The 19,840-nt window shown below is 32.2% G+C and overlaps 4 protein-coding genes and 1 long non-coding RNA gene across 9 annotated transcripts; 3 read left to right on the top strand and 2 right to left on the bottom strand.

Annotated features, from left to right (window-relative positions):
* Positions 1-1,519: 1,519 nt before the first annotated feature.
* LOC112538933 (uncharacterized) lies at positions 1,520-2,763 on the top strand. Its single transcript, XR_003082381.2, has 2 exons — positions 1,520-2,205; positions 2,297-2,763. It is a non-coding gene; the product is annotated as an uncharacterized LOC112538933 (long non-coding RNA).
* On the bottom strand, positions 2,640-4,627 carry LOC149092897 (uncharacterized). Its single transcript, XM_089269940.1, has 2 exons — positions 4,236-4,627; positions 2,640-3,769 (listed from the first exon to the last, which is right to left on the bottom strand). The coding sequence occupies exons 1-2, from the start codon at positions 4,423-4,425 to the stop codon at positions 3,396-3,398; spliced, it is 564 nt and encodes a 187-aa protein (XP_089126066.1). The 5' UTR covers positions 4,426-4,627; the 3' UTR covers positions 2,640-3,395.
* A 4,373-nt stretch (positions 4,628-9,000) lies between these two features.
* Positions 9,001-12,047, top strand: LOC149092896 (glycerol-3-phosphate dehydrogenase [NAD(+)], cytoplasmic-like). Of its 3 annotated transcripts, XM_089269976.1 has the most exons (4): positions 9,001-9,405; positions 9,781-9,868; positions 10,326-10,378; positions 10,547-12,047. In XM_089269976.1, the coding sequence occupies exons 3-4, from the start codon at positions 10,335-10,337 to the stop codon at positions 11,553-11,555; spliced, it is 1,053 nt and encodes a 350-aa protein (XP_089126102.1). In that variant the 5' UTR covers positions 9,001-9,405; positions 9,781-9,868; positions 10,326-10,334; the 3' UTR covers positions 11,556-12,047. The 3 variants fall into 3 exon arrangements, with proteins under 3 accessions (XP_089126102.1, XP_089126103.1, XP_089126101.1); XM_089269977.1 differs by lacking the exon at positions 9,781-9,868 and having other exon boundaries at positions 9,290-9,405; XM_089269975.1 differs by lacking the exons at positions 9,001-9,405; positions 9,781-9,868 and having other exon boundaries at positions 10,037-10,378.
* A 1,237-nt stretch (positions 12,048-13,284) lies between these two features.
* On the bottom strand, positions 13,285-15,389 carry LOC149092895 (uncharacterized). Of its 3 annotated transcripts, none has more exons than XM_089269981.1 (5): positions 15,114-15,389; positions 14,842-14,923; positions 14,569-14,693; positions 13,500-13,642; positions 13,285-13,446 (listed from the first exon to the last, which is right to left on the bottom strand). In XM_089269981.1, exons 1-5 carry the CDS (start codon positions 15,169-15,171, stop codon positions 13,348-13,350), a joined length of 507 nt encoding a protein of 168 aa, XP_089126107.1. In that variant the 5' UTR covers positions 15,172-15,389; the 3' UTR covers positions 13,285-13,347. The 3 variants fall into 3 exon arrangements, with proteins under 3 accessions (XP_089126107.1, XP_089126108.1, XP_089126106.1); XM_089269982.1 differs by having other exon boundaries at positions 13,514-13,642; XM_089269980.1 differs by having other exon boundaries at positions 13,285-13,642.
* Positions 15,390-15,452: 63 nt separating this feature from the next.
* Positions 15,453-19,723, top strand: LOC149092894 (cohesin subunit SA-1-like). The gene is made up of 7 exons (XM_089269974.1): positions 15,453-15,833; positions 15,926-17,989; positions 18,071-18,233; positions 18,302-18,435; positions 18,504-18,895; positions 18,973-19,148; positions 19,219-19,723. The coding sequence occupies exons 1-7, from the start codon at positions 15,645-15,647 to the stop codon at positions 19,284-19,286; spliced, it is 3,186 nt and encodes a 1,061-aa protein (XP_089126100.1). The 5' UTR covers positions 15,453-15,644; the 3' UTR covers positions 19,287-19,723.
* Positions 19,724-19,840: the final 117 nt, after the last annotated feature.

Here is a 19,840-nt window from a genome sequence, read left to right as displayed (position 1 = left end):
TCTAGCAGGATTCTTTTCATGGAAGCTCTGCCTGATGGAGCGAATTGTGAGCCAGATGAAGATATTCCACTTTTTTTAGAAGGATCTGAGCCATCAGAAATGGAGTCCGACTCATGTTCGGCTGTAACAGAAAGTTCACCTGAAGCTGAACTTGCTGATTACTTTGCAGCATTCAACCCAGAACTCAATGAGGCAAGGAATGAATTATCCACGTTTTTTTCAACATTTTCTGTTGATGATGTTGGAGAAGATCATGGTGTTTTAACCTATGCATCAATGTATAATACGGATAAGGCAGGTTTGAATAGTTATATTGCTGGATATTTACTGAAAAAGATAAAAGATAGAAAAGTTTGCTGTGATGAATGTTTGCGTGCTACAAGTTCGGTTGTTGCGTTAGCTGAACATGAACTGATTAGGCTCAGGGAGTACAATCCTGAACTTACATTATCGCTGAACTGTCCATCCAAAAGTTTTGCAGACTTAGTTAAGGTCCTCAGCGATTTGTTAGAAGAGAATGTCCCGCAAGTAGTAGCGGTTGTAGGGGTTAAATTCACTTTATTTAGAATTCTATGGAGACAGGATTATAGCTTCATTCCTGTTTGCCACCGAGAAGGTATAAAGCTAGAAATAATGCATAGGTTAGTCAACATGTTTTTAGGAAAGCACCTTAAAGATTTGAAACAGGAATTAAATCATAGGCCCATAAAATCTTTTAGATAATTAAATTGATAAAGTTCATGTTCAGCTAACGATTTGCATATGGCTTTATAGTTTTAGTAAAGGATTATTTTAGTTACAAGATGATAATAAATTCTGCTTCCATCTTCACTTGAGTGAGAACGTTCTATTTTTGCTTCCAGCTTGATCTTCGTGTTTAGTCGTATCAAATCTCTACTTATTGCATTCTCTGATTGGTATTTTGTGATTCCTATTGATTCAGTTTGTATCTTAGCTGTGATACAATTCTGATTCAGTTCGGATAGCTTTTAGTTTGATGTCGAAGAGTTATCTCGGTGTCATTCGAGATACTTTTCATAGGGAGTCGTTGGAGCTTCTCTATCTTTGGTCAGCAATGACGGAAAGTAGGAATAGATTGAATTATCAATCTTAGGGTATAGATCGCTGGCTTTGGAGTTTGATAACTGTGCAATTTATATATTTATATCTTTCAATTGTAATTGTTAGTTATATTTTGATTGATATAATGATTCAATGTTGTTAAATGTAATGTAATTAATGTAAAAATTTAATTTATATTTGTAAATAATGCATAAATCTATTTTTATAAGTTTGTTATATGTATTAAATTTATGGTTTTTCAATAACTTTAATGTTTTATTAATTGTTTTAATTCAGTTTTTTTCAGTGGCGCCCTCCAGTGGGCATTGTCCCTTCAGGTTCTCTGAACCTCTTCACTGCAGTATCTTATACATTAATCTTTGTTTGTTAATGTAACACAAATAATATTTAGTAACAGTTTTTTTTATAAAATTTAATCTACAATTGTCAAAGTAAATATTACCAAGTCTACAAGATTCTAATCATCTGCAAGAAGTTCTTAATAAACCGAACATATTTTTGTATCTTTTAATAATGTAAATTTAATGTTGCTGATTTCAGTAATTAAGTTAAAAAGTTCAAGCGATTGTCAGATATTATTTAATATCTTTCATTTGAAGAGTTCAAGGATTCTGATGTAATATTTTGACGAATTATCGACGCAGGATCAAGAATGGAAACCGATGGTAGCACACTCCATTTTTTGGTCACTCATAAAGATCCAAGACCCGAAATATGGATAATTTGAAAGTCAGGTTGAAAAATTATGAACCGATGTTAGATACTATCGACATTTTCAATTTTTAATTTACGGCTTAATGTTGATGTAAGTTATCTAAAAATTACCGTTTTTAATCAAAATGTAATTTGTCAATTAAGGTTTTCAATCGACCACTTCATGTCCAGTAAAGTCAAATTCCTTGGTGTCCAACTCTATTGTATTTTCACCTTCATATTACCAAAATAACATGCTTTCAGTTGCTCCATTGATAAACCGGTTTTTTTGTTTACATTTTTCCTCATGGTCAACTTGATTTACCAACCCGGTCTAACCCACCTCAAGTCACTTGGCCGAGTCAGTTATTTCCATTATTAGATCGGAATTTACAACTTGGTCTCACTTATCCTCTGGAAGATAGGATTGTAAGTATCCACAATTAATGTGTTGAAGCTCCTGATATTGAGTTCATAAAGGATTTAAACATTTGTTTCTGTTCATTTTTACCATTTCCAGGATCCTGTCATTGACAAGTTTCATTAAACAATTAATCGTTTAACCTTTATATATTAGTTAATAATAAATTATGGTAGCTTCTCCGAGAAACCAGAGACACAAATAGTTCATTGTTCATGGCGACTTTGTAACCTTTCATAACAATTTACACCAAAGTGAATAATATGTGATTTTGATGTGTGAGTTACTAAATGAAATGATTAAATAATAAATCGGAAAGCAACAGGCATGTATGTTGTCATGGTGTGATAAAGTGTTCACTGTTTTGTTGCAATGTTAATGAAATATTGAACTAATCAAAGGAATTGAATATTTATATTAATGAATAGGCTCATAGGAAGTATTAAAAAAACAAAATGTTTAATGAATAAACAATTTCTGAACTAATAATTAAGATTACAATTGTTGAATACTATTGTTATTCACGGTATGGTAAATTAAATTAAAGGTGAGATCAAAATGATTAACCATTTGGTGACTTAAGTATAATTTTAATTTAAAGGTAAGTTGTAATGTGATTAAAAAGCCTTTGGTCTATGAGGCTTGAAGGAGAAACAAATTAAGATGTCAATGATGGTTAGGACAATGATTTTGATGATAATTTTGATTTGTAATTTGAATGGCGATTCTGACGAGAGATGGAATTAAAAGGTTTGAGATTTTTGAGTATTTGGTCAAGACGAATCAATTAATTAACTTGTGATCGTCAACAACAGCAAACTAAATGAAAATTAATACAAATTGAAAATCAAAAGAAAATTAAAAGCATTTCTATTGATTTTTGTTGATGTTGGTATTTTGTTGATTGTTTTTTCCTTTAATTAATCCTGCTAATGCACAGTGTTAAAACCTAATTGGTAACAGCAAAGTCTGTCAGTATTGTAACATCACAATCAACAACAATAATAAATTAAATTCAAGTTAAAAAATAAGTTGGCAAAAACAATAAACAACAATAACAGCAACAACAGTAATAAAAATGGGTTTAGGTTTGGGTTTAGATTTGATTTTTGGTATAGATTTGGGTTTGGGTTAAGGTTTGGGATTGGGTTTACTTTTAGGTTTGGGTGTTTTCATAGATTTGGGTAAAGGTTAAGGTTTAACTGTATGGGACAACATGGAGGATCTTATTTTTAGAAGCTTGACTTAAGATGTGGACAATTTTAAAAGGTAAAGCAGCATAATCCTTATTAATCCCATCTCTCATTGTTTCAAATTGTCGGTAGTTAATTTTCCAAGTGTTGATTCCATCTTTACGGAATCTCAGATAATCCAAAATTTTTTCAACATGTTCTTTAAGTTCGCTTGAAGCTTGAACATCTTTATTTTGGAGTAACTTGGTTAACACTTTTTCAGACGAGTCAATCTTATTGTTAAGGTCTTTAATCTCGGCTAACAAGGATTCATCATTCCGGTCAATTAATCCAAGTTTGTCACAGTTGACTGTTTGAATAAATAAGAGTGACAAGATAACTGGTTAAGAGAAGAAAAAAAGAAAAGAAAAATAATCCAATTAAATTGATGATTGATTAAAATGGTGACAAAAGGTTAACACTGGCAGCAAATATAAGCATTTACACGCAATTCATCTATGGGAAAGTTAACAGTTAACCTTGGACTATCATCTTGTTCAATATTTTGCTCAAGTTTTCTCACCAATTTTCATTATCTAAATATCAGCTAATCTCATGTTAATTATGCTTATCAACAATCCATGCTTGCATGATAAAATCTGGTAACTTTGATATCTTTCATTAACATTATTCAATGTTGACCTTTTTCCCTATTGTTTTCACAAATAAGAAGGTCTTAAGTAACCCATTTTTACCTAGATTTTCATTTTTCTTGTTTAACTATCTGGCTGACAAATTAAAGCTCATTTGTTCATAAACTCACATGCATATTACGATGAAATAATCAACTGTTGAAGTAAACTTACCGGCTAATAGTTTGATGTAGTAGTTAACTGATCGAGAGGTTGAAGGTAGCGATGGTTGAGGTGTTGATGTTGTTGATTGATTTTGATGTTTTTGATGATATGAGGAATGGTTAACATGATGATGATTGCGGTGAAAATGAGAATCGATGAGGTTTGCAAACATTTTAATGTTTGTTAATGTTGAGATCATCAAGACAATTGGTGTAGCCACAAAATACAAAGGTAGAGATCGTAGGCAATTGATGATGAAGATGATGGTGATAATGATGAGAAAGGGAAGAGATTTAAGCCTTATGCCGTTAATGGCGTTGGCTGATGATGATGATGATGATTACTTGTTCGTTGCTTTCAATGTCACTTCACTCAGATTATAACTCAGCTACAAACTTGACTTTTTATATGTTTAACAGTTAGAGAGAGTGAGAGTGAGAAGATGGAAGAGAGAAAAGAGAGAGAAACAGAAAGGGAAGGAGAAAGAGAGAGAGAGAGATGAAGATAGATGAAGATGAGTAAGAAGATGATTTTGATTTGTTCCGAGCCGCTCTAAACCAGAGACTAAATTGTTATCACTTAATAGTTATGTAATTAATCCTCTTGATGGGGAAGCAGCTAATTAACTAATAATGATGAGATGATGAAGACAACTCTTTCAAACCATTTGTTTACCATTAAGATGATCATCCCTTAACAGCATTAGTTAATTTTCACAGTTAACTTAACAGTTTGAACTGTTGATGTAACAAATGAATTCGGATTTAACCAGATTTGGATGATAAATATGAGTTGAATTGCAATAAGACGATGATGATGATGATTATGATTGATTAAGATACAATGATACCTGACGAAGGTTAAGGTCAGTGTTGTTAAGGTGCAGTTTAATTGTAATTGCATTGACATTTGTTAATTTACTAGAATCAAGTCTCTCTCCCAGGATGATGTTAATTAATGTACAATTGCAAGTAAAATTATTTGCATTTCCAATGAAAAGATATTTACTGTTCACTTGGAGTTGATTGTTGTCAGTGAAAAAACATTTTGTAATTACAGTCATTTGGACTTGTAATCGTTATGTATTAATAGATGATGATTAGATGATTAAGAAATGATAAAATTCAAGTATTATAATTGTTATTATTATTATTATTATTGATCTTTGGGATCAAATTGCGATTAATCATTTACAATCTACTTCAACTTCATGTGGTCAATTTAACTGTGAGTTACTCGGTTGGAAGAAACAATTACAATGAAATTGTTGTCAACTAATTGTGACTCCCCAATGTTTCAATCTATTAATTGAATTTAAGATTCAATTACTTTTACATTTAAATATGAAGGTTATTCAATCAAATTAACCTCGGATTTTGCTTTCAATTCAAGTTTGTTTACCGAGGACTCGAGGTTACATTCAAATTAATGGGTCAAGTTTAAAATGAAGGTTTTGTCTTTAATCATTCTCCATGATTTATTGATTGTTACATCAATGATTATTAAAATTATGTTTTTTTCCACAAATTTCTCAACGAATTTTCGCCAAACCTTGAAATGGGAAACATTGCATTTTGATATACTTTTGTCATGATTGGAGAATCAAAATTTCTGTTGATTTATTCAATTTTGGTTACTCAATTGTGATAACAATTTATATCTTCATTGCTAATAGCATACTTAGATTGAAGAAAATGTTGAAAAGAATTGAACTGATTGAGTTAAGGAATCAGGGTTACAATTACTATTATTTGTCTATCATTTAACATCCCTTTCATCTGAATACAATCAGCCATTGATGATCAACTAAATTGTAGTTACCAAATTGATCACCATCGCAACAAATGAGCAAAGCTTCAACAAAGTAAATCTTGATTCAGTTTACGTTTGCAGTGAAAAGTGCGAAAGCAATTTTTTAATACAGAAATATCTGATTCTGTTTGATTCTTGAATTTGTTCAGAACTCAATCTTTCCTTTGTGTTTATTAATAGTATCAATTGATGAGCACCTGATTCAAGGTTATCAAGTTCGGTTAATTAATGAATATCAATATCGGTCAAATTTAATTGCCCTTCTAAGACTAATTTTTGACTTTTAGTCTAATTACAAACTGCAACTTTATTTGCATATCAAACCAATTATAATCTAAGGCTTTAGAAGGAAAGAATATCATATTTCTTGATAAAAACGCTCAACAACATGATAATGTTTCAAGTTTCATTCAGTTTCATCTTCCAACTGAATGGTCGCTATTAATAAGATAATGATTTGCTATTATTTCAAGTCAACTAGTTATTAGATTAAGTTTTGATAGGAAAAGCAAAATTATTATTTTCAATTATCCAATCCTAGTATTGGTTTAACCATCGGAAAGTGTCTTTATCTGTTTAGTGCTCAAAGACACATTCATCGTTTATCTCAATTCATAACGGCTTTGTCATGATACAGGTTTGAACCTCGAGCTTGGCTATAATAAGTTTGGTTCGTTTAAGCTGTTTAGATCACACTAAAGATTAAACTCATTGCACATTATTATTGGGACGAAAGTGACCCAACATTTGCAGTTTTGTTTTGCTGTCTGGAATTGAATTATATTTGCAATTGCAAAACTGAATCGCTTAACAACTCAAATTCATGTTTATACGGAATTTCCTTGAGTTGGTTAAGAGTTTTCAACCGACGGAATTTACCAGACAAATCACTCAACTTCACACTTCTGCTGAAATGATCAGAATCATAAATTCAGTATTCATTTCGTAAACACTAAAGTTGTTTTTTTCCTACGCTCGAAGGTTTGACTTATTGTGACGATAAATTGTGACAAGCTGGACTGATCAAAGTGATGACACTGATTAAGGTTGATCTGATCGCAATACTTGATTTAGAAAACCCAGTTTTACAAAATTGAAATCAACAACAAATTGTGTCTAAGAATTAATTTGGATCAAATTGTGATTGCTAATGATTCGAGCAATTAGCTAGATCTTTCTTTACAATTCCAGACGTTTGATTGTTGAAGAGATGAAATGAAGAGAAGCCGATTTATCGGAGTTTCTGGACATTTTGTGCTTCCATTGACGACTTCCATCCCAAGACTGTTTTGATTGTCTCCTGCATTGATCATGATGGTGATGGACGATATGCTGATGAAGAAGCTAATCCTAATCATGTCTCATTCCCATGATCAATTTTTACTTCCGATTTATTAGTTTGTTGCATTTTCAGTGTTGGTGGATCAGCAAAGTAAATAATGAAATGGGAAGAGAAATGATTGGAATGATCAGAATGATGATTTAACTTTACTCAAACAGTTAAATCACAGAATGGATTACATTGATCTTGTAATCGAGAGTGAGAAGTAAAGGAAATAAGAAAATATTATTTAATAACAATTGGAATGTTCAATTGATTCAAATCTCATTTAATGATCAATGAAACAAACCAATGAGATGGTTTTGTTTCAAGTTGATTCTTTGGTGGAGGTATTAATGTTATTTGATTGTCACTGCCAGTTAGAAGTGAGATAATCAACAGTTACACCGAGAATTTACAATCAGTCAATCAGTCAATTATCTTGCTTACTTTAAAGATGAAATATTACTATGAGTTATCAACAGAATCAATTGCAACCAATTCAACTTTCATTTCATTAGAAGGATTGGTTGGAAAATAGTATTTAATTCATTTTTTCACCCAAATCTGCTTCAATATACTATCATCCATGAATGCTTATCAACTATGATTACATGAGGTTAGACAATAATTTCTGTCAAATAAGATATTCAAGAGTAAAGCCATCTTAAGCATATTAACAAAGCAACCAGAATCTGGTTATCACAGCATTTATGGTTAGGATTTTTGGATTTGGTAAAAATTGGAAATATTTTTGGGTAAAAGGTAAATCTGGTCAATTGGGTTGAATTATATCTTGTTTGGGTTGTTTTTTTGGTATCAATTTAATGTCAACATTGTTGCTATTCAGCATTATTGTTTAATTAATTGGTTTATTGGTTAAGATTAATCAAGTAATCGAGATTTTGTCTGATCAGTTGAATTGATTTGAGAGTTTTGATTGTAACAATATAAAAACATTGCAATAAAATTGATTGAAGTTTCCTCATGTTGATAAATAATGGGTTGACTAGAGTAAATTTGATTGAAATTATCTGATATAATCAGTGTATCAATATGTTTTAAGACCGTTATTAGATCAACTAATAAAACTGTTTTATTTATTAAGAGACTTCACTCAACATGATAAGGGTAAAAATAGGCAATTTAATGATATTTTCATTTTGTAAGAATCTCAAAACCTAAAAATGTAAACATTACACTTAAATATTGAACACTTAATTTGTTATCGACCATTTTGACCTGTCTTCAATTACCTTGATCTATTGGTATCTTGTTGATCGTCATTTATCAATTATCGATCTATCGATAGCTTTATTGTGTTCGCAATACTTGATTTAATTGAGCGATTGACCCTAAAAAAGAGTCAAGTAATGAGGAGAAACAGCGACATCAGTGAGATAACTTTACCGATGGTGAAGAAAGATAAAGCTACTGTCTTGTTTTTATATCAAATTATTTTGTTGTTAATTGTATTATATCTTTATTATCTTTGTTAATTCCCTGGAAATATGTCGATTTGAATCAATGCCAACAAGATTAAATAGCTGGAAAGATAATCACGCAGGCTAAGGTGCTAACAAAATGAGTTACAAACAAGGAAAACTGAGGTAAAAAGCTGATTCACAGAGGGAGACAAATCCAAGTGTTTGTTAACTTGTAAACAGCTCAAACAGATATGTGACAATCAATTGGTACGCAATAAAAATTTGTAACATGGAAGCAGATTCACTCGTTGCCATATTTTTCACGATTAGCTGTTCAGTCAATAACTGGGGAATCTCAAGATGGTGTAAACAGTCAACATTATCGTTTTTTGTTTTCATTCAACGCAATATTTATCAAACATTTAAACAATGGAATTTCAATTACATGGAAGCCTCATGGGTTTTAATCAACATTGGTGTGCAGATTTAATCCACGGAGTCTGGTAGATGATGGTTTTCGAATCGTCAACTGTTGAACTGTGATTTTTCAACTATCTTGGCTGGTTATCTTGGAGGAGATAATTACCTAGTCCACTTGTTACTTGCGTCTTTAAATCAGGTGAGAAACATTTTTTCTTTTATGTATTTCTGTTTAGACTAGATTTTAATATCATAGTGCAACTCCATATTTCAAGGATTTTATGTACTTAACCATAATCAAGATTATTCAATTCATATGGTTAATTATACAAACACAAATCTCAAGTCATGTCCTTGCATTATTTTCCGCCTTGCTCTCCTACTAACATTTTGATTACCTATGCCGAGACTTTAGTTGTTCAAATGAATAGTATTTTTATTAATACATTCCGTATTGATCAAAAATCAATCAATAAAAGATTGACAGTTTTCTCTGTTTTAATCCGTTTCTCCACTTATACCTAATGTACATGTATAGGCTTTCATTAATTTAATATCTATTATCTACCTCCAGCTGATTTCATATCCAAACACTGGTTCTACACGTGAAAGAGAATACCTAAATAACGATTGGCAATGACGAGATAAATCGGACAAATAAGGTAGTGATATGAGTTGAAATTATTGTGAAGGGATTTCCTATTAGATGGTTTCCCGAAGATATCAAAATCATGCCAAAGGATCGTTTGGATGCGTGATAAAAGAGCCCCCAGCTGATTGTATTTCCATAGAAAAGTGATCCAAAACGGGTTCTTTCGTTAAACCCAATCGTAAAATAGAGTAGTCAACAGTAAAACAGTAGATTTATTGGAAAACTGACTTTACATCTTTCCTCTGCTTGTTTTCATTTTCTGGTTCTCACTCTCTCTCACTCTTTCTCTTCTTTTCTTTGCATTCTTTTGCCTTCTCTGCCTTTTTCATCTTCCTTCAGCCAGTCTCAACTCACCTCTATTCGACTCTTTTCAGTCACCGATTTTTGTTATTACCACGATATTCATTTATACCTAATTCCATTCTTAAAGTCATCTTCTACAATTTCATATTTTGGTTTTTTAACAGTTTTGTATCATGTCTGCACTTAAGAAAATTTGTCTTATTGGCTCCGGTAATTGGTAAGTTATCTTCTGTTCCTTCTCTATGCTATTTTTATTCATTTTAAATATTTTCTTTTCTTTTCTACCATACTTTCGTCACATTTTCCTTTATCCTTTTTTGTATCCGCTTAATAACATTTGAATTTGTTTCGTTATATTTTATTTCAATTTTTGATAATCTTTCAGGGGATCAGCCATTGCCAAAATCGTTGGGCATAATGTCACTAAATTTGATTACTTTGACAAGACTGTTAAAATGTATGTTTACGAAGAGATTGTTGATGGTCGCAAATTAACTGAGATAATTAATACTGACCATGAAAACGTTAAATATTTGCCCGGACACAAATTACCTGAAACCATTGTTGCTGTTCCAGATGCACTAGAAACTGCCAAAGACGCTGATGTAATCATTTTTGTCGTTCCACATCAATTTGTTGAAAGAACTTGCGCTCCACTTAAAGACAAGATTAAACCTAGTGCCATAGGTCTTAGCTTGATCAAAGGTTTTGGTGAAAAAGCTGGAGGAGGATTGGTGCTCATATCCGATTTAATCAGTGAGACACTGGGCATCAAGGTTTCTGCTCTTATGGGAGCCAATTTAGCTCATGAAGTTGCCGATGAAAAATTCTGTGAAACAACAATCGGTACTGAAGATGAAGAATCTGGTAAAATATTGAAAGATCTCTTAGATACTCCAAATTTCCGAGTAACTATTGTTCGTGATCGTTATACAGTTGAAGTTTGTGGGGCTCTTAAAAATATTGTTGGCTGTGCTGCTGGTTTTAGTGATGGCCTCAAACTCGGTGATAACTCTAAAGCTGCAGTTATAAGATTAGGGTTAAAAGAAATGATTCGTTTTGTTAAGACTTTCTATGGTGACAATTTTGAACTATCTACTTTCTTTGAATCATGTGGTGTTGCTGATCTGATTACGACTTGTTATGGTGGTCGTAATCGCAAAATATCTGAAGCTTTTGTAACTTCTGGTAAAACCATTGAGGAATTGGAAAAAGAATTGTTAAATGGTCAACGTCTTCAAGGACCGCAAACGGCATACGAAGTATTGAATTTGTTAGAGGCTAAAAATGTAACCGACCGATTTCCACTTTTCTATGCTGTCGCGATGATTTGCAAAGGTATTATACCTCCATCTTCGTTGATTGAGTATCTTCGCAAAGAACCATCGGATTGAAAGCATGGAAAGATTGAGTAATAAATTAAAGGAAACCCAGAGAATCAAAATGTGTTCTCTTTAATTTTTGGATAAGTTCCAAGATAAAGCATACTGTGCAGAAAAATTTAAAAAGATATCTGAATGGCTATTGTCTATTTAAAGCGGAATTTTCATTCATCACTTGCATTCATCCATCTCTATCTTCGCAAAATTTTAATACTTTTTCGCTCCAACGATCGAATTTCATTAACTGGATTAGTTTTTGTCCTTTCACTCCAACTTAAAATTGGTTATCGAAATCTCCTAATTATTGTACATCCAGAGTAAATCATGTTATTGAAAATTAAGTTGCGATTTTTGCAAATGTTAGAAATATTTATTTAATGATAAATCTATTATTAAAATGTTTACTTAATTGACTATAAATTACTAATATTTAATATTTAAGACCCAAATTATTGTCTAATTATAGTTCTATGCAATAAAAATAAGTAATATTTAATCTGTCCATTTACCTCGAAAAATCCATTGAATAATTCATTCATTCATATTTTTCATTCATCAACTTGGACCTACTCGATTGATATTGCGATCCTCCCAATGACTGCTAATAGCCGATGAAACAAAGAGAGAATCAAATGGCCAATTGAATGACAAAAGAAATCGACCTTGATTATATCCTTTAACTTCTCAGCAATCTATTGAAATCTGGAATCAAAATTTTTCATCTAATTGAATTAGGGTTAAAATTAATGAGTCTCATTCAGAAAGTGAAGTCTTTCACGTGTTCAAAGCATGTTGAAAATGTCCATTTGATGTTAATTACTCTAAAGTGGAGTTTTCTCTCAACAATTAGAAAACTGCAGAATATTGACAATCAAGAGAAACAATCAATATTATCAAACATTAATCGTTGAATTTACACCAATCATATTCAGTATCTTTATCTTTACATCAGATAATTTTCATTTTCACAATAATTTCTCAAGACACTTGAATTTCCTTGATTTTACCAAGTCAGAATTTTGCTCGATATCACATCTGAAATATCTTTTACAGAATATTAATATAAAACGATTTACCAGCAGAACCTAAGATTGACTATTGCCATTAAGAATCTAACTAAATTATGAAAAAATTACAGCGACCTTAATCCACCTCAGTTGTAAATTTTCACTACGAATTGCCAACTAACAATAAAAAAATAGCTGTTACATAAAGCTTTAATTTATTGGCAATTTATCAGAGAATGAAGAAGTAAGAAAAGCTAATCATGATTACTCAATGAATAAAGCTAAATTTGATTGCATCTTTATCTGCATCAATAACTATAATACCTTAAAGCTGTTTGAGAAGTGAACAATAAAAGGATTGGACATGAATTAAATAACAATGATTTTAAAACGAATATAGAACTTGGAAAATATAAAAAAACTAAAAGGGTGATTCATTTTTCAACACAACAGGTTAATTAGCCAATAAAAAACAACTATTCAAGGCGATATAGATAATGATCCTTAATATTAATAGAAATCAGAGGGGCAGAGATTTACGACAAAATTAACTCGTAGCAACGACCCAAGTACTCGCCAAAACTTGAATTAACCTTGAATTGAATTTTCTTTACACAAGTTGAGCATGGGTTCAAATTTGCCTTTGGCATAGTTTCCCTAGACAAAGAAGTAGCCGACCTTGGTTCCAGCGATGGTTATTATTAATGGAATAAAATTTGATAGATCAAATAATATTATCAACGAGATGTGAATTTTTAATAAATACGCGCAATCAGCAAAAAAATTGGTCAACTTATTTAGGGAGATTCATAGTCGGGTAATGGGTTGATGGTGAGGAATGTTTTGGTGGAAGATCCTTTGTCCCCAAAATGTCTCGATTCCCGATCTCTCCATCTCTAGGTGACAAACAATTGAGAGTATTATTAACATTATTGCATTTGAGACTTACCAAGCAGTTCTTACTTGGTGAGTGGTGAGAAATATTTTCACTGTGTTTATAGTAAGCAACTCTTGGAAGTCTTTTACTAGATACTGGAATGGTCGAATGAAGTTGGGCATCGCTTTCATATTGCCTCATCACGCCTTCCCAATCTAAAATTTAGAGTAAAAGAAAATAAAAGTATTTATTATTTTGAGGCTTAAAAGAAAAAAATAGAACATAAAAAATAATATAAGATTTAGCATGAAAATAAGCTAAAGGAAAACAAAAGTCCAAGCTAAATAGATCTCAATTCTTATTCGGTCCCTGCAAAAAGGTTTGTTTTTCACGCAAATTAAAAAGAATTAAAAAAATATAAATTGCTACATAACTCAGTGATACATATCAATAGTTGTCTATTTTTATAGAAAGCAAACTAAGAAAAGCAGAATATGCAATGTGATAAACAAACAAGTATGATGACCGAATTCAGAAATTTTGACGTTTTACCAGCCTTTCAAATAAACATGTAAAATGAAGATAGAGCACATCATATTTTGATAATGCTAATATGAAGCAAGCTATTTCGAAATATTCTCATAGTCAATTTACAGGTAAATTTGAAATAATTATTAGCCTAGATGAATAAATCAATTTCACACCTACATCTAATCAATAGAACTGAAAAAAACTACCAAATTTTCAATCTATGATAAAAAATGATCTAGGATGGCAACACAGTCAGATGGAAAGAGATGCAAAAGTTGGATTATTTGAATCGACTAAAGCTGTCAAGATATCAAGCTAAAAATTTAGCATCGAAATTCAGCTTGATGCTTAATCGACTTTGCCTAGTTTCGGTGATAGCACATACCAAAAAAATTTTTAGATTAATAATAAGAGGCTTTTAAACTTAGGGTCACTGAAAAGAGATGCAAGTAATAAATCAAAGCTGGATAAAATCGGCCAAACATCATATGACAATTGCATATAGAGAAGGATCATAAGCATGAGAATGACATAATCTGATCAAACAAAAATAAAAATACTGATGAATTGATAGATGATTTTGAGTGTTCATGATCATTTTGTAACATACTTCCATGGATATAACTGATCATTTCCTGGTGCTGCGGACTGATAATTCTTGATTCCCGTGGGTAGTGGTGGTGATGATAAGTTTTTTTACCGGAAGATGAATTATGATAAACATGCCGTGTGGAGCTTTAAACGTGACAAAAAGGGAGGAGAGAAAAGAAACAAGCGTGACATTAGTGGAATGATGACAAACCGATAATTTGGTTCACACAGAGCAAAAACGCAAAAATAAGATTTGCCGGTCATCGACAAGAAAGAAATCCACGAATCTTACCTAATATCATTAATGGGATAATTTTCACGGCGATTTTTCATATTGCCGCGATTCTCAAAAGCATCCATCCTAGGAGGCAGACCTGAGATGATAAAAAATAAAACAAAAAAAAATTGTAGATGAAATGTAAATAGCGTTTTAACATTTGAGATGCCTATGTTTTGACTAGAACTTCAATTTCGCAAAAACAATTTTCAGACAGCAAATTTTCAACGAACTAGTCATAAATAAATAATAATTGTGACAAACATCAACTAAGAAAAAATACTTACTTCGCCGAGATTTAACTAAAACCTTATTAGTAGTTGGTCCTTTAGATAGCGAGTACATGATGGTTCACTTGGTGGTGGAACAGGTACCAAAACAATAGTTTACAATAAGAATAGGTATGATGGACAGTGTTATTAAATTTTATAACAAAAAATATAAATTATTGAGCAATTGTTTCAATTTTTATTAAAGATTTAAAAATGGATAGCAAAAGACAGAAGAAAGAGCGATTATACAGTTCTTGTGTATTTGTGTATAGATTTGCTGAAAAATACGCAAAAAAAGACTGATTTCATTCAGAAAGAAAGAAAGAGACAAAAGGGAGAAAGAGAGAGAGAGAGTTGTATCTTGGAATGAGTATAGAGGACTTCTGATCCAAGATAGGATCCTCCCAAGTTTGAGTCAATCTACTTCCCGCCGATGTCTTTATCTTCTTGCTATCTTTTCTGATTGTCTTTGTTTTTATTTATTTTTAATTTAATTTTATCCTTACTATCTTACTATAGTTATTATTTGTGTGACAATTTGCTGACATGGTTCGCAAAGCTCGAGGTAAAGAAGCTGTTCAACCTGGGGAATCAGTGCCTTTACCTGGACCAACAGGGTTACCTAGCACAGCTGCCCATGTTATTGATGATTCTCTTGATGGGTCAATGTTAAGTGCTGGTGATGAAGGTAATTCGTTATTTTCCAGTGTCAAAAAGGGTCGTGCAGCATTGCAGGTAAGAATTAAATCTTTAAATATGAACCTAATTAACTATAGCTTCATTCATCTTTTCTAATCACTTGTTATTTACCTACTTTCATTCATTAGTCTGTTGTTGATGAATGGATTGAGTCTTATCGCCAGGATAGGGATGCTGCAACTCTCGAGTTGTTACAATTCTTTATCCTTGCTTCTGGTTGTAAAGGAAAAATTACTGCTAAAATGAAGGAGACTATGGACAATGCAAGAATAATTAGAGAATTAGTTGAAGAATTTGATGATCAAGCTGGAGGAGACTATCCAATAATCACTAATGGACCCCAATGGAAGAAATTCAGAGCCAATTTTTGTGAATTTGTCCATACACTGATTCGCCAGTGTCAATACAGTATTATTTACGATCAATACCTGATGGAAAGTATGATCTCATTTCTGATTACATTGTCGGACTCTCAAGTCCGTGCTTTCCGACACACCGCAACTTTAGCAGCTATGAAACTTATGACAGCTCTTGTTGATGTAGCTCTTACTTTAAGTATCAACATCGACAATACCCAACGACAACTAGATAAAGCTCGCCAAGAAAGATCAAGAGGAGATAGACTGGATAATCTAGTCCTTAAGCGTCAAGAGCTTGATGACAATATGGAGGATATTAAAACGATGCTTGGTTATTTGTTCAAATCAATCTTTGTCCACAGGTATCGGGATATCATTCCAGAGATAAGAGCCTTATGCATGTATGAAATAGGTACATGGATGAAGAGATTCCCCAATTATTTTCTTGATGATTCTTTCCTTAAATATGTTGGTTGGACATTGCATGATAAAGTTGGTGATGTAAGGCTTAAATGCTTACAATCTCTACTTCCTCTATATGAAACTGAAGAAATCGCTCGCAAAATGGAGCTGTTTACTAACAAATTCAAAGAACGAATTGTTGCCATGACACTGGACAAAGAGTACGAGGTTGCCGTTCAAGCTATCAAATTGATAATCAGTATACATAAATACCACCGAGAAGTGTTGACGGATAAAGATTGTGAACATGTTTATGAATTGGTCTATGCGACTCACCGTGGAGTTGCTCAAGCTGCTGGAGAATTTTTAAATGAAAAACTATTCCAAGTAGACGAAGAAGCTACTTCAAACTTGTGTTCTCGAAGAGGTAAAAAACGTTCAGTTCACACCCCACTGATACGTGATTTGATTACATTCTTCATTGAGAGTGAACTTCATGAACACGGTGCATATTTAGTAGACAGTTTAATTGAAAGTCACCCAATGATGAAAGATTGGGAATGTATGACCGATTTGCTCTTAGAAGAACCTGGTCCAGAAGAAGAAGCTTTAGATGATCGACAAGAGACAAGTTTGATTGAACTGATGGTGTGTGCAATAAAACAAGCTGCCACTGGAGAATACCCTATCGGAAGAGGTCCAGTACGTAAACAAATATCCACTAAAGAAGCCAAACAGGTAGCTGATGATAAGAATCGTATTTCCGAGCATTTCATTGCTTCACTTCCTCTCCTTCTTGACAAGTACAAGACTGACCCTGAAAAGATAGCTAATCTGATGACTATTCCTCAATATTTTGAGTTGAGCTATTATTCACAAAACAATGATCAACTGGAATCTTTACTTCGTTTGGTTAATGTTTTGGTTGAAATTCATTCTGATTCAGAGGTCTTGGAAGCTTGTGCTAAAGCTTATGAATATTTATACGATGAAAATTTCACCTTCAAAAGAGAGGTTTGGGTATCTAAAAGCTCATTGCTAGATACTCTAGTCTTGAAAAAGCACAAAGATGCTGTTGAAGCATATTCAGAACGTCCTAATGGTCGTGATGAGAGAGAAGCAGTTGTAATGATTCTTAAAAAGATTGCTGCTTTTATATCTTGCCACGACATGAGCTCATATGAAATGTGGGACACTGTTTTCGAACGGTGGATCCGTGGTGCTGGCTCTGAAAATGCTGATAATGTTCCCGAAGATGCCATAAAATATTCTATCAGTATTTGTTATTATGCTTTGATATGGGAACTTCATGCTCTTTCTGAAGCTAGAAATCAAGGACCAGTTGAACATTACACTCGTAATCGTTTGATAGAATTTATTGCTGAATTGCGAGATACATTGAGCCATCCTAATGAAGACATAGCCCAAGAAGTACGTATCTTATCTAACTGAATCTTTTGACATTTAGTGCTATTTTTTCATTTAATTTATTAAAATTTCTTCTATCCACAGGCCTACTTCAGTATTTGTGATTTGTTACTGATGTTTGATCATCAACTCGAAAACGATTCACCAGCTGTAGCACAATTGGTTTACCGACCTAATAATACTCTCATCAAACAATTGGAATCTTTCATTGTTGAGCGAGTATTCGTTCATGATGAAGAATCTGAAGGTAAACTTTTTATTTCTCATTCTTAACTATAATTGAAATTTAACGTTTTATTTGTTCTTCAAATTTAGATGAACCTGGAATACAAAACTCTGTTGAGAAGTTGCACAAGAAAAGACATTTACTGGCTGGATATTGTAAATTAATTATTTATAATGTAATTCCTATGCGACATGCTATTTGTGTCATTCGTCATTATGTCAAAGTAAGTTTGATTTTCATTCATGATAATTATTTGTATATTTAATGATGTATTTTATTTCTAATATATAGTTCTTCAATGATTTCGGAGACATTATCAAAACAACACTTGGTAAACTTAGGGAAATGAATAAAGTTATTTGTGCCAAAACTATGGCTAGTGCTTTGATTCAAGTTTTCAAGGAATTGCAGGTTGAATCGCACCAAAATCCTAATGCATTTACAAAACAAGATGAAAACTTCTTGGCTCTGAAAGAGTTAGCCAAAAGATTTGCTTTGTCATTCGGTTTAGATAACCAAAAGAATCGTGACGCAGTTGCATCTCTACATCGAGAAGGAATCCATTTCAGTTTTGATAAACTGGATAATCCTATTGATCCTCTTGGTCCTCCGCCTAATTTACCTTTCCTTGAAATTCTCAGTGAATTTTCAAACAAGCTTATCAAACAGGATAAAAAGACTGTGTATGTATTTGAAATTCACATTATCCAGTGACAATTTTCATCATCTTTTATTGAATTTTTTCTCATCCCTCTTACAGCCTCAGCTATTTGGACAAATGTGTTCAAAGCGCGTTACCTGGTATTCATAACGATGAATGGCAACCTTTGATGAGCTATCGAAGTAGCTTGATTCAACACAATGAATTTGATCTTCCTCTCAATCGTGCCCCTGGCCGTCAGTACCGAGGTCGGAAAAGAAATCGTGATGATAATGGTAATTTACTTTTATTTAATTTTTGTTAACTTTGACCGCTAATCTTTTCAATTTATCCACTTTATTCTAGATGAAGAAGGTGCTGAAGAAGACCAAGTTGAGCATGAATCCGAAGCCGGATCTGAAATCGCTGAATGAATATCTTGAATTATCCACTTTCACGTGTACAAAATCTTTCCAAATTCATCCATCACCATATTTCTCATCATTTCGCATTTTACCAATTTAATATATTTTAATTATTATTTCTGTACTTTATTCGAACCTTGATCTTTTATTTTATATTAATTCAATATTCATATATACCGTGTCATTTTTAATCGTGACTGTTTATATGATGTCAAATAATTGTTCATTTGATGTCAGAAATTTCATCAATTGATTGAGATTATCTATTGAACTATGTAAACTTTGAAAGACTCACAAGATATTCAGTTAATTTTGACTTATTTAGGTCATTTTCATGGCCATGGTAAGCTACAGAATATCGTACTGAGATTTTTAACCATTTTTTAGAGTTTTACATTGTATTATCACCCTGGTCATTGATCATTAAAGATAATCATTGTATACAATATTTTGTCTTACATATTTTGATTTTCGCTCATTTTTAACGAAATTAAACATTCAAGTTTTTTACCCATGAGAAGCAACTATGAAGTTGATAAATTGTTTATAGATATAAGTTTATC

Source organism: Tetranychus urticae, unplaced genomic scaffold, assembly GCF_039701765.1.
Source record: "Tetranychus urticae isolate SD_2017Ah unplaced genomic scaffold, NJAU_TeUrti_SD_1.0 Scaffold_4, whole genome shotgun sequence".
NCBI lineage: Eukaryota > Metazoa > Arthropoda > Arachnida > Trombidiformes > Tetranychidae > Tetranychus > Tetranychus urticae.
Note: the sequence above shows the minus strand (reverse complement) of the source record. Positions and strands in the feature narration are given on the sequence as shown.